This window comes from Pholcus phalangioides, unplaced genomic scaffold (assembly GCF_987345545.1).
Source record: "Pholcus phalangioides strain wild (caught in Gottingen) unplaced genomic scaffold, Ppha-v1.0 ptg000008l_1, whole genome shotgun sequence".
In the NCBI taxonomy this organism is placed as follows: Eukaryota; Metazoa; Arthropoda; class Arachnida; order Araneae; family Pholcidae; genus Pholcus; species Pholcus phalangioides.
Window position 1 is genome coordinate 4,795,474 of NW_028301601.1, and position 15,246 is coordinate 4,810,719.

At 35.7% G+C, this 15,246-nt stretch overlaps 1 protein-coding gene across 2 annotated transcripts in view; it reads right to left on the reverse strand.

Moving 5' to 3' along the window:
* asp (microtubule assembly factor abnormal spindle) overlaps positions 1–14,989 on the reverse strand; it is a 67,143-nt gene extending 52,154 nt beyond the window's left edge. The window contains exons 1-6 of one of the 2 annotated variants that reach the window (XM_089234052.1): positions 14,756–14,989; positions 13,833–14,342; positions 9,823–11,812; positions 8,032–8,112; positions 4,792–4,941; positions 2,448–2,687 (exon numbers count right to left, since the gene is read on the reverse strand). In XM_089234052.1, coding sequence (XP_089090178.1) covers positions 2,448–2,687; positions 4,792–4,941; positions 8,032–8,112; positions 9,823–11,812; positions 13,833–14,294 — 2,923 coding nt within the window. In that variant the 5' untranslated portion in view covers positions 14,295–14,342; positions 14,756–14,989. The remainder of the gene's footprint in view (positions 1–2,447; positions 2,688–4,791; positions 4,942–8,031; positions 8,113–9,822; positions 11,813–13,832; positions 14,343–14,755) is intronic. The other variant, XM_089234053.1, reaches the window with a different exon arrangement.
* Positions 14,990–15,246: the final 257 nt, after the last annotated feature.

A 15,246-nucleotide genomic window follows, 5' to 3' on the forward strand; every position in this document is an offset into this window, starting at 1 on the left:
TTGACTTTTAATTCAGTTTTATCAATTCTCCTGATGATGCCAACCACTAGTGTTGGGGAAATGCTGAGAACTAACTCAAACGGATGACAGACTTCAAACCCTAACAAGTAATTTTTTTAAGCGTTCAACATTGGTTTTTTTTTTTTTAAATGTCTTGCCAAGATATTAGTGTGCTAATCTCTCAGTGGAGGACTTCCTGCTCATTTGATCATTTTGTGCTCACAAGGGCTAATTAGACCGGGACCTACAATTTATCGACGATTCCAAACTTCAGCCTTTTTGTATGCTCACCGAGAGGTTGGCGCGCTAACCACTCATTGTGGAACTCCCTGCGGTAGGATTACGGTGAATTTAATGCAGGACTTCCTGCAATTAGAAATATTTTTCTATGGTCACTTTGCCACTGTTGTGGATGTACCTCAGAATCAGAAAAAATTCTGACAAGGGCGAACTGTGTATCAAACTAGGGAGACCACTGATTATCCTTTATTACAGTAGGTGAGTATCTTGCCAACTTGGGCTACTGTGCCCCCCCCCCCATTGAAAAATGATTGAAAATTTAAAAATCTCAAAAAAATTCTTGACAGCACTTAAACAACACTCTAAAATGCAGTCACACACAACTTGAAAATAACCTCACCTTAATTACTAATTTCAATATAAATCTATCTCCACAATACATAATATATTTATCCCCAGAAATTCCGTAGCATCTCCTCCTCCAAAAACCAAGCCTGAGCACATATTTTAGGAATTACAATGTGGAATATATAAGATAACTGTAAAAATACAGATAAAGCTATATGGTTCAGATAGCAGTTTTTTCAGAACCTATCGTTTTGTAAACAAAATAATGCATACTAATGTTGTCTGTGAGTGTACAGCTTGATATATTAGCACTTGGTATGTATACCGTATTTGTATAGATAGATATCAAGTATAATGCTAATGCATCGAGCTGCACAAATTTTTAATAAATAATATCCACTATGAGAATGGATGATTTGCCTTTTAGATATTTTTTCTTAAACACACAATGTGAGAAAAAAATTCATTAAAATTTTTTTTTTCAAAACCCTAACATACATATTTGTTTATGTACTTTGTTCAGAGCATTTTACTAGCATTAAGCTCAGGGTTTAAGCTAGATAAAAAATTCCTTTAGCAAAAAAAGTGAAAATTGGGGGAAAAACTTTACCAAAATGCTGCAATGCTAATGATTTATGGTTGGATGTCTTCTCGTGTCGTACCTCCTGCATGCAAGATGACCATAACAAATATGTATGTAATATATTTCTAAATATAGCAACCCAATTAAAAATACAATTATGCATTTTGCAGATGACATTGTTGTTATCAGCAGTAATCCAGACGAACTAGAAGAAATGATACAAGAATTGGCGAAGGTAAGTATTCAGGTGGGCTTGAAAATGAATCTGCAAAAGACCAAAGTTATGTTCAACCCCTTTGCGTTGAAGAGGACAATCTTGCTCAACAATACAGATAGAAGTAGAAAGATATGTATACCTGAAACAAGAAATTACCATGGACTACGGAATCATTAATGAAATAAATAGAAGGATCCGGATTGGATGGAGCACTTTTGGCAAAAATTGTAGTTCTGAAGAGTCACATGCCATTATGCCTGGAAAGAAAAGTTTTTAACCAGTGTGTGCTACCAGCACTGACTTATGGAGCCGAAACATGGGCACTCACAAGATGATACAAAGGCTACAGACAAAACAAAGGAGCATGGAAAGATGTATGCTACGTATCACAAGGAGAGACAGAAACTGTATCACTTGGATAAGGAACCACACAAAGGTAAATGATATCATTTAAAGAATTAAACCTTTGAAATGGAAATGGGCTGGACATATTGCAAGAAGACAGGACAACAGATGGACCATGAGTATTCTAGAGTGGTACCCCTGTGGTGTTATACATCCGAGAAGGCATCCCCACACAAGATGGATTAATGATGGCTAAAGCATCAGACAGAGCAGAATGGAAAAATTAAGAGACCTTCATCCAGCAGTGGATTGAAAATGGTTGTTGATGATGATGACTAATTTTTACTACCATTTACCAGAATGGGTCATTTTTTTTATTGACTCCTTGGTAAATTTTTCTCTTTTTTTTGTACTTTTATATGATTACAATAAATTTGATTTGATTTTCAATAGTGTAAAATTTGTAATTTAATTTAAAACTCTAACTTGTATAGTTTTATCTTAATGACTGGGGACAAATATATTATGACTTGAATATTCAGAAAAAAGAATCCCATACATGTTAAAAAGATCTGCTCAACAGTTCGTTTGCAAATAAAATGCATAATTAACGAGTTCAGAAGTATAAAAGTAATCAACTAAATAGAGATTATGAAAAATATGAGTATAGAAGATCGATATCATCCTTAGATATTTGATTCAATCGTGTCTCACCATAGTCAGCATGAAGAGCCCGATCCTTTCTGATGACCAGCTTCTTCTTATCGACTTCCATTTCTATTTTCCTGATGACTGCAACAAGTTTTTCAGACTGATAGAGACGGCATGATGCTCGTCGCAGCATGTTCAACCTACGAGTAGCTGTGTATGCTTTGAGGGACATATCTTCTTTTGTTGGTGCACGAACACGATGAACATCTTTCATGCTTTCGACCCATAGTTTTGCGGCATCAACTGGATGAATGAAAAATATATTAAAACTAGCTGATACCCGGCGACGTTGCCCGCCCTGTAAAAAGTTTACATATATATACCTTATTAATTATTTCTCAATCAAAAAAATTTCTGCATGAAGTAAGAAAAAAATTACTTTTATTTTTAAATATTTTAATTAAAACTTCAGGCAATTGCTTGTGGATACACAATGTTTTTGTTTGTCCATCTGGTGTATAGATGTACAAATTTTTAGGATTACCAACACGCAAACAGGCGACGTAAAGCTGTCCGTGTGAAAAACAGGGCTCAAGTAGGTTGATACCTGCCACTACTAACAACTGGCCTTGCGCTTTGTTGATTGTCATGGCAAAAGCTAAACGAATCGGGAACTGTAATCGCTTGAAAGTGAATGACATTTCTTCAGTGATAATTGGGATACATGGAATGAAGACGTCTTCTCCTCCAGCACATTCAGTTAGAATCGTTGCTTCAATGATGTAATTGTGCAATTTCTTCACTGAGTCTGTTGCTATTGCAGAGTATCGGTATCTCCAAATTTCTTAAAATCATTATACGTGCTCCGACTTTGAGGGTCAAATTGTGTGGTGGCACACCCGGAATATCCAAAGAGTTCAGAAATTCTGCAGGTTACAGAACTGTCTGCGCTGTGTCTGTGACAGTGTCAACCGGTTTGTAAGATGTGGAGTCTCCCGGAATAATTTTTAGGATTTTTCCGTTGATCCTGTTCACACTGTCATTTTTCGATGCCAGAATCGCTTTCCTCACAAAGCCACTCATGGTTTCGGTGATTTTGTTGAATGTTTGGGAAGACTTTGTCTGCAAGTTCTTGAACTGAGTTTATATATATCAGAACTGGCAAAATCCATTTGGGAACGTTATAAGTCCAGTGCTTGGGTCTATGGGAATTCTTCCATTGCCAAGTTTGATCAACTGATGTGAAAATGATAGCAGTGCCGAGTCATTTTGCAGTTGAACTCGCATGTTGGTGGATAATGATAATTTTTTAGCTTCGTGCCAGGGTGTTGATGATTTGAGGCAAGCATTGAGTTCATCAGTTGACGTTGAACATTTTTATTCCCTGTTTTGTCGTCGTAGTTGTTGTTCTCTGTTGTTAGCGACGTCATACGTCCAGCTTGTGCAACGAATATTATTCAAACACCTTTTAAGCATTTTTTAAATTGAAACTATACCTCTACGATAGGCGGTTGATGAGATAAAGGCCGCATTAGCACTTACAGGACACCCTGTATATAGGGAAGCAGAAATACCCGGCGATCTTCCCGGGTTTTCTTCAATTACTGGGAGGATTGGAAAAGTTACAAACCATTATAAAGGAATAAACTGTTATAATAACAGAATTAAAGGTGTGATAAGCCATTGTAAAGGCATATATACACGTCTGAAACGCATTGTTGGAAACCACGGTAAAAGTAAATGTTGAGGCCCCAATACCATTGTTGCCCGACAGTTTTTTTGCCCATTTCGGGCATTTGCCCAGCTCTGGCAAAGTTTTAAAGTAACCTACGGTTCAATCCCGGACCTGTTTGGTATATATGCAAAATCTGGCAACGATCGGTCTAAAACTGTAGATTTGTATAAAGAGCATACATACTTTCACATTTATATATAAGATAAACAACTTTTTTGGTAAAGCTATGTTAGGCTTGTACACTCAGAGATAAAACTTTTAATTTTTCTTGAACAAATCCTTTCTGAAAGACAATAAATATTAACTATTCACTTATCTTCATTTATATAGGCTAAAGTTATGAAAATCTTTTCTTATAATATCAAATAAAATCCCACAGTCAATTATCATGGTTTTCAACATTTAACTGCTTTAACATCATTGTCCGTTTTAATCAAAACATTCAACTACACATAAAAAAATTAAACAGGCGAAACAGAAATCTTGACAATGATGATAGGAGGTTTGCATCATTTAACGCTTAAACTGCTCCCATTGCTTATGGATGATGAGTGTAGCAGCCTGCTCTGAGGATTTATTAGAAGAAATTGATTTTTCCTACACATACAGAAAGGCATAATTCAGACTGTTTGAGCAGCAGAGTGGCTAATACATGATGATAAATATTATTACCTTTAACACCGTCACTAGTGGTCTTAAGTTCATCTGGAGGAGTAAGGATAAAATTCAGCCACCTTGTGAAAGAAAGCTCCTGTTTTTCCATCCATCGCTCATCATAGTACATATTTTTTGCCGCATAGGGATTTGGATGTCTGGTCTTGTCTGAAAATTCAGAAGAAAAAAAAATGAGTGAAAGAGTGATAAGTCACATTCAACAAGGATTCAATAATTTGTCATGGTAAATTGCATGTTACAGCTACATGAGTTCTATCATCTGTTATCTAGGGGAGGGGGGAAGCTTCTTCACCAGAGTGATCATGTACAGTATATTTTTCTGCTTGTATAATAGAACAGTTTTTTTTTTTGCAACTTTAAAAAGTAAAGTATTCTACAAGTTGCAAATGAATAAAAATTCTAACATTGTAAGTTTACAACATTCATTCACACAATCTTCACTATTAACACATCTCGAATGGGGAACTGAGATCTCGGTCTATATAATCTTGTCTGACTGGAATTTAAATCTTGTTCTTCAGCTGTTGAAAGTTGCAGAGTGTGGAATCCTTTGTCACATTTAAAAAACAAGGGAGAAAAATTGTGTTTAATCTTTTTCTTTTTTTTTCTCTTAGTCTAATTCAAGTTGGTAAAAAAATAAAATACAGACAAAAAAAGAAAGAAAGATGAGAGTGATGAAGAGTTGCAATATTGCACCTAGAAGAAAGGATAAAGCACTTTTACAGTTACAGCTGAAAATCACCCGCATAAGGAGTACTAATTTGGTATTCGTGCCTTGCAAATCTATATATAAAATTGATTTTCTCTGTGTGTGTTCCTACACAAATCTACAATATTAGATTGATCATTGCTAAATTTTACATATATATACCAAACAGGCCCCAGATTGAACGATAGGTTACTTTAAAAGTTTGTCAGAGCTAACAAATGCCCGAAATGGGCAAAGAACTGTCAAGCAACAATGGTTCCTGGGCATCAACAATTATTATCGGAATGTTTACTTTGGCTACCATGGTTCCCTAGCAATGCGTTTCAGACATGCATATACCTTTCAGTAATTGAAGAAAACCCGGGCAGCACAGGTATTATAGCTAGGCTATAATATAATTGGTAAAGGCTAACCTTATTTCGCTTGGTATCTTTTGTGTGGTCATTATCTATCTGTATTCTTATCACCACTAGCAACTGCTCATAAAATGAGAGAAGAGTTGAATAGACTATAAATTTAAAATTATACTTTAAAAAAAGTTTTGTTTTTTTCTCGAAGGAAGTTGGAAAATGATGAGAATATAATTTTAAAATGATTCAACAAGATGGTATCGGTGAATGTAAAAACCAAAATGAAACACAGTACCATCAGGAACACATTATGGAATGCAACAAATAATTACACTCTGGGACTCTACTTCCCCTTAATTTTTTTTACCTGTCACAAAAAAATGTCTATTTGATCATTTTTGCACACAAGGGGCGACTGAAAATTATATCTGGACTTATTGCAGGGATTGACAAATCCCAGGCACCAAGTTGCCATGGCGACTAGAAAATTAGCATCAGCCTAAACCTTTTTATACCTAATTGGTAGATTAGTCTAAGGCTGAACACATAGTAAGACGGAGAGCAAAGCAACGAGAGCGGGGGGAAGAAGAGATCAGAGCAACGAAATCAAACACACACTGATTCCAATGCGCCTGCGTATACTGGCACACACCGCAACAGGGCGGGAAACCGGTGACAAGCGATAAAAGCAACGCATTCAAGATATTTTGTTTTCGCTGCTCTGCTCGCTTGTGTGTAGTTTCATGATGGCCGTCGAAGGACTTGTTTTTGCTGTTAAAAAGCAGTTGTGAGGTCAAAAATGTCACCAGAATTGATGATGTTAAGTTCTCGACATACTTCAAAATGGTGTGGACGATCAAATGGAAACAGCAAGTACTGAATACTTTTTATACATTTCCTGTCAAACTTCTTTTGTACACACGTACTTAACCAAATCGAAAATGATTTATATTTTGAGTTTTAAGCTAATTTATCATGCACTGTGTGAGAGAAAATGTATTTGAGTAGTCTGAATTAAAAATCATGTGTTTCTGTGGAAAAATTGGCAAGTTCTATTTGTTTATTTTGTGTATACCATCAATATTTCCATACTGGAAGTGTGCCAAATGTTTTTTATGCTGGATTTTTGTGTGCCAATTTCTTGTGTAAAAAAAATGAAACCAACAAATATTTATACAAATAAAGCTATTCGAGCAGGGGTAGGGATTTTCCACTTCTACCTCCCACCTATGCTAATAATACAAATTTAAACGGTAGTGGAGCTTTGATAAACTTGATATTTTTCTAAATTTTTTACTCATAAATTTAGTAGAGAAGTGATCCCACTCAAGTGCTGTGGAAAAAGATGTAGGGAGGAAAGTGGTCAAAATATGAGGAATATTTCCATAGTTATGTTTAAAAAAGCGATATTCACACACTATTATTTCTAAACTGTTATCTGAACAATGGTTTTTATAATTATGAAATTTTTAAGCTTCTTCTATTAAAAAACCAAGCTGATTGCGAGTTTCTATTAGATACTCTCTGCTATATTAAATGCTCCCACTATGTGTGCTATGCTCCTTGTCGCAGCTATATTCTCATCTTGCTTCACTTCTCATTTGTTGCTTTGCTCACCGCTCCCACTATGTTCTTAGCCTAAGGGTAACATAAAATATTCTGATCTCAAGGAAGCCCCCGAACAGGAATATGCCGAAATGTATGACATATGTTGCAGGACAATCCAAAAGAATTTCAACAAAAGTGTAGAAAACACTAATATGGTGATTTTTACTGCAGAAAATTATGTCAGCCGAGGGCTTGTTACAGAACAATGCAAAACTTTCTGGTTTGGGGAAGGCAGCATGATGTATTCAAAAATGAAAAAGAGGGTAATTAAGTCTGGGAAAAGCCAAATGAATATTGTTCCCAACTGTTTTTCTGGAGTACAAACCATGCTTGGCTCCTAAGAAATCTGGCTGGCACATTTTATTTTTTTTTAATTTGTCGAACCGTGGCTTCTGGTTTATTCCCAAATCTGAAAAGCAGCTTTTGATTTTTTACATACGCCGGGTTGCTTATCTGCACCCCCTTCTTGCAGAAAATTAAATTCTTAACCAAATATAACAGCATAAGTATTCAAAACAGATTTACAATCAAATAAAATCAAAACAAGTCAATGATATTTGAATCACGAACCGCTTGGCTGTCTTTTGATGAGATTCAGACTTGTGGGAGCAACTATAGCATTTTTGGCTTTTGCAGAAAGGGCCTTCGTAACTAGATTCAAAGAGAAGAGTATTTTGAGACACAATTATTGCTATCACAGAAGGAAAAATGACTGAAATTGATAACAAATTTGATACAAATCAAGGCTGAAAAAAAAACCACAACTTAAACATCTACATTCCCATTTGAGAATGCAACGCAGAACAATATATGCCCAAATCATTATTTTATTTATTTATAACAGCATCAGGCATTGTGGGTGAAAACATTCATACCGGGACAAAATTGTTACATGTGTTTGCATATAAAACTTTAATTTATTCTTTCAGCCAGATTAAAAATAAATTTATTTAAAAAATTTTAAGGGTGTATTGATTCAGAATCCCAAACCAAAGTCTCAAGTCCAAAAACGACAGATAAAAAAATTTCACAGAATAGGCAATGGCCTTGAATTAGCTTCAATAGCTAAAAATTTACTCTATAAGCAAAGCCATTGTCACAGGAAATAAGGGTACAAATAAATTTCAGATCAAAAAATTAAGCAGAGCCACCTTTAGAGGTTTGCGACATGTGCCGTCGCACTGGGCACCGTGTTTTGGAAACCCAGCGCTTATGGTAATGATAATTTCTTTCGTGAATTCTGAATGTTGGAGAGAATCCTTAATTTTCATCAATTGTAGAAGTATTTCATTTATTCCGTTGTTCTGAATTTTCATCAGGGGTCTGGAATTATTTCTTTCATTGATTCTGAATTTTCGTGGGTGCTGGGATTATTCGTTAATTATTTTCTCATTTTTGATTCAGTGATTCCGAATTTACATTATTCCTCCTATTAGGTCCCAATTTTAACTGGTTTTGAAATAATTTCTTTCATCAATTTAAAATTCTTTCAGTTGGAAATTTTCATTCAACTTTTTTGTTAATTTACATTTAAAAGTGAATATTTTATGGAAATTTTTCAGCGTTTTGGATGTACTGATTAGCCCACCTAGCCCTGCAATTGTTTTTTTATGCACTACTTCAGTTTGTAAAAACAATTTGCTCCGTGAACTTGTTCAAAATCAAAATCAGGCCCCATCATTTAGTGAGATATCCCCCCACAGATTTAAAAAATACCATACAAATGGTATATATACACATACATCGAGTATATGTTTTTTGCCCTCCGGGAAAAGTTGTGACAGGCTTGTCCAAAACACTCATATATCAAAGCGGAATTCCATTAATGGAAACTCAATGATTTGTTCCGTCTTCCTCATGGCTGCTACGATTCTTTAAAAAAACATCTGAATTCATTTTATATTATGGCTATTTAACTTATTACTCTTCAGAGGTTTGATTATTTTTTGAATGGTATAAAAGAGTTGGATGCTTGCATCAGGGCCGTAACTAGGGGGGGGGGGACAACTGCCCGGGGGATAAAATTTAAGACCTGGCAACCAAGAACACCTTATAAAATTATCAAATTTTAAAGTTATGGGGGGGGGGGCAGCAAAATGATGTTTGTCTCGCGCCGCAAAAATCCAAGTTATGGTCTTGGCTTGCATTGACACTCAACAAAAGGACGAGGCAGGCTTTCTCATGGACTTCGACTATGAATGCAACTCCCGTGGTCAGTGTCCATTTCAACAAGGAAGGGAACTTTACTCCAACAACCGAAGATTTCAATACCTTATATGCATGAAGCATTTTTAAATTTGACCTTTCATTGAAAAGCCACGAAAAATACTATACACAATGACAAAACTCAAAAAAATTCACCTTTTTTATCTTCTACTTTGGCAACAGGCGGTAGTCTGGCAGATAATCGAGTTTTAGGACTTGAATACCTCACTTTTCGGTCTCGAGGAAGAGATAATCTTTTGGCTCTCACCGATGATGGTGCCTTGAAGAGGTTTTGCTTGAGGGTTTTCTTCCTCAAATCTGATGATGGAGTGCTGAGTTTTGCTAGACTGAGTCTGGAAGGTGGGCGTTTCAAATCTGAGCTCAAACTTTTGCTGGGTCTTAGAGGCGGTTTAGTCGAATGCCTTCGCTCTGACAGCTTTGAGGCATTTGGCTTTTTAGCTGGAATTTTCCTCACTTCTTCGTCCAGTTTGAAATTACACTGACAACAACGCTCACCCAAAAGAGCAGAGTCACGTTTGGGAGATAGATCTAATGGGAATATCAATTCAGGCACATTCAACCTGATACCCGTGCTACAGCGTTGCACGCATTCCGGATTTTCATTGGAATGAACACTCTGATCGAATAGACTTTCTCTGAAAACATCATCGGATATGCTTTTCGAGATACTATCACTACTACATTTGGCAGCCAATTCTGACCTACTCTCACACACCACAGTATCAGCGATGACATTTTTCTTTGGACTCTTAACGGCACTCTTTGATTCTTTTGGTTTCTTCTGATACTGTGATTTTTTCAGGCACTTATTATCTTGAAACGGGCCATTTTCAAGCTTCACATTGGAAAATCTGCAGCAATAACTTTTCTCAGAAGACTCATTCTCTGCTGCATTCACTTCAAATGTCCTCTTGTGCTCAAAAGAAGAGGGATCCAGAGTCTCTGATTTTGAAGGATCTTTTTTAACTGGGCATGGAACATCCTTATCTGATACCTTTTTCATGTTAAGAGCCGAAAATTCAGGATCGGTGGAATTCACTTGAAATGTTTTCCATTTATTTTCGGCAATCACTTTGGTTGGCTCCACAAAAACATCATTACTACATTTTTCAAGGCTCTGTGGATTTTGATGATCCTCATTATAAGGCTTCACCTCTCTAATCACTCCTGCAAACCCTTCATGAAGTGGCACTTTTTTGGTATCTATGTGGAAACGGGTATTTTTCATACGAATTGGACTTACTACATTATTAGCCGTACTATTTCTAATTCCTTTCAAAACTCCGTTTTTAAGCAATGAATTGTTGGAGCCATTAACTTTAGATGTTCTCCAGAACTGATCACTTTGCCTTGCATTCGTATTGGGCTGAAAATGAGCATTATTGGCAGGTAATCTAAACAAGCCTTTACTTGATTTTAGAGGAGTATTTTTCGCTTCAGTTCTTTGTGCACAGGTTTCACTAAGCAACTGTTCTGGCACAGAAGAATTAACATCTTCTGATTTTATATCAGATTTGTCATTGGCATCTTGAATATGAAATGTTTCTCGTGAAGGTTTGGTTCCTCCAGGTAAATTCTCAAAAGTTCTATTAACGATACGATTTCCTTCAAAAGAAACTGTTTCTATTTCACCAACATTCTTTGGCGACAGGGAATCTTCTAATGAAGCGGATCCGGGAGATTTCTTATGATGCAGTTCGTCCATGGCACCACCAGGTTCTTTTACCAAAGACTGATAAGGGTTGGATTCAATTGATGTAGGCACTAATTGTGATTCGAAAGATGGAGTACTTTCATTTGGAATCGAGATGGCTTGCAATGCTGATCTTGACGCAGTTTTGAACATTCTACTGACCAAAAAAGTTTGCCGTCGAATTGGGGAAGAAGCGACATCTTCCCCAGGTTTCAAAAAGAAAGAAAAACGTTTTGCTCCTTCTATTTCTGCACTGTTTTCTGTGGGAATTGTCCCATTGCCTATGTTAGCATCTGTTATACTTGCGAAAGAATTTGGTAACTGGACATTTTCTTTGCCTGCGGCACTTAATGGGCCATATGTGAAGTCTGTGTGGTGCTTTTGCTGGACAGAGGGCTTGAATTTTGATCCAGATCTTCTCTTTTGCAGTTTCTAAAAATAAAAAAAATTACAAATTCATACAGACTATCAATATAAAAAACTCAAGAGGAACACAAAAGACATAGCAACCAGATTACAATGCAACAAAGCCAGGACATCTAGCCAATTCTAACCAAACGTCACTGACTTTTGTCGAATATACCTCAATTATATAGTATGTTCTCCAGGGACACTTACACTAGGACAGATGCTTCAATGACTGGGATGTCTCGTCACATTGACAAAAGAAGAAAACAAGAAATATTTCAACAAGCAATGTGATAAAATATTTATAACAGTACAATTGTTTGTCTCTAATTCATATAAATGCAACATTTACAGCTGATTTAAAAGGCATCTTTCTCTATTTTTGAGTGAGAAGGTGGTACCCTTTGGTACAACTACACAAAAAATTATTAGAAAAAAAAAATAAGCGCCAGCCTAAATCCTCAGGAGCCAAAGCACATTTTCGAAAAAAAAAAAAAAAAACAGTTCAAAATGATTTTTTTCTACTTTTCTGAGACTTGATGCCTCCCACTTCTCATGTTGATGGACAAGCTGGCGTAAATTCTATAATGTTTGTTATTCTTAGACTTCAATTTAGTGATCACAGAGATGCATTTTTAGGCCTCAATACAAAGTTTTTCAGTCCTCTGTGGCACCCAGGATTTGTGAAGCCTTCTCCTTTGGTGTTGAAAGTTTTTGCGAGTCATATTCATGGCCCACTTACATATTACCTTTCAATTTGTAAATTGCCCACATCACTGAAAATTCCTCAGCATCAGCCCGTAAAGCAGAATGTTTTTTTGTTCTGCAACGAGTCTTTGGCTGGCTGGAAATGTTCTGTGGTAAAAATTCTCGTAAATACAGTAAAACCTTGATAAGTCGTCACACAAATTTTTGAGAAATTGTGGTGGCTTAAGCGGTCATCAGTTTTGAGTGTGATACTGTAAAAATTGTAGAAATTTAAAATGCAATATTTATTTAAATACGAATAAAATTGCAGTAATAACAAATTTATAAATTACAAGAGAAAAAAGGATTTTTAGTTTTATGTTAATTTATTCTGGTTTAATATGCAGGTACTTACGGTTTAACCTTAACCAATTTTTCAAATTCAAATGGATCAGAGCAACTGTTAATATAGTCCCTTTTTCACCGCCACATTAATTTTACAACACATTTAATTTTAGTGCTTTAAATTCTTCAACAGTCATTTGTAGTACATAAGATAATACCAAATTCAGGGACTGATAGACTATTGACTTGAAAAGGCAGTGGGCAGGGCAAAGGAGGCCTCCACTTAAGAAGAAATGTCTGTTTTTTCAATAAATATATTTTCCTCAAATTTAGAGCCCAGGCTTTTATGGTCACTTTAGAACATATAACAATGCATTTAATCAAGCTTTTTTTTTCAAAAAGAGCCATGGAAATCATGTTCCTCTTTCAAGCTTTCAATAATGATAAGTTAACCAAAATTAGTGATGAGTAAATTATGGTTTAATAACATTGTTATCTATAAAAGCTATATGTGATGGAAGAAAATGAGACAACCAGAGTGACAACTTACAAATTAAAAGTGCACTACTAAAATTGTAGTTTCACTACACTTTTCTTAAATCGTTATTCTTGCAGATTGTTCTACAATAGCACTGATTGTTTTACAACATATTTCACAGATTTTGGCATATTCTGCTTGGGGTCATCAGCCCAAGCAGAATATCTATATATTTCTAGAGATGTTAGAATCCTGTGTCCATAGGCCTACTTGAAAAAGTGCCCATACGTTTCAAATGAGAAGGAAGACTCAGAGCAACCCTCAGACACATTTCTAAAGATATAAAATCAAGCCATTTTTATTATGTCCTTTTTGTCTATACACTGTTTTGGTGATTTATAAACTTGTTTGAATAGTTTATTAATCAGGAGTAAAACACAATCACCAGGGATAAAAATATAGGCCTATTTGCTCCCCTTGCTTGTTTTGACTTTTACGACGTCCACACGTTTGATAAAATAACTAAAAACTTACCTTTTTCTTCGGTGGAGCACATGCAGTTCCCAGGAGAAAAACCTGTGTAATACACCCAGCATTTGTACGAAAAGTTGCACTTTCTCTACAGCCTTCTGCTTTTTTAGGACTCCATGAAAACTTGAGCGCTAATTCAGAGTTGGCATTTATCTTGAAGTTCTGCGTATCGACACTAAATCCCTTCTCGGAAGGAAACTTTTCAATTTTCACAGTCTGTGGTTTCTCAAGAGGATTTTGCACACGCAGAGTCACAGCTTTGGTATCTCCAATAAGCACATTTTCAAAGCATAAAGTTGGAAATTTTGAAAACCGTTTCAGGATCAAAACGGCTTCCTCTTCCCCCTCTTCAGACTCTATCTTCTTTGGTGGAGAGAACTCTATCTTTTCGCTGTACCATCTTCCTCTTTTGCACTGCATTGACTGAAGTGTCATGCAAGGGCGCTTCTGCGGAGTCATTTCCATCTTGCACCAGTGTTGCAGTTTGTATTAACTTTTCCCTACGCTATTTATCTGTAAATCAAAATTCACAGTATTATTCCTAACACAAAACCTATTACTAAAATCACAGCAAGAATTGATAAGCGAGATTTAAATATACAAGAAACTAAATTTGTAATTAACACAGGGCGGGCGCATCTTAAGTGTTTTAGACTTTTGGGTGCTCAGCTGGAGCTTTATGTAGATTCTTTGATTCTGGGGGTGCTTAGGTTTCCATGATACAAAAATTGTAGGTGCTCCAGCACCCACAAGAGTAAATGGGAAAGAACTACCTATAACTTTGTATATTTGCACAATTTTTGTTTTAAGCTCTAATAATTGAACATGAATTGTACATTGCAATCACATTTAGATTGAATATATATAAATATGGCTACTTGTGTAAGCAGTAACAACATTGTTTATAAAATAAAATGTCATTGTACCTATGATGTGTACATCATAGCCATCATATCTATGTTGACATTAGGATGGGAGAGGGTTTACTGGTTACTAGATAAAAAAATTGAAATACACCAAACATATTAAAGGCTCTTAAAAAAAAACACGTGAGTTAAACAATTCAAAAACAAAACACGAATTCAACATGAATTTAGCCTCATACCATCATCTACTAAAATAATAATCACTTGCTACTCATTTCGAATTTAAACAATATCACCAACAATTAACCAATCAGGTGAAGTGATGACAGTGTTGCCATTTTAAAATCGAAAATTGACTACCGAATCAGTTGCACTACATCTCTGTTGATATGATTCTAACGAAGACCATAAGTTTCATCCCTTTTTTTCAATTTTGTTGGTGGTCCGTACTTTGCAGTTCCACATTTGAATGCACGTCTGCTCTTTATTTACCACTTTTTGTAATTGATAATTAGAACTGCCATATTTTAGAAGTTTTAGAAGTAATTGGT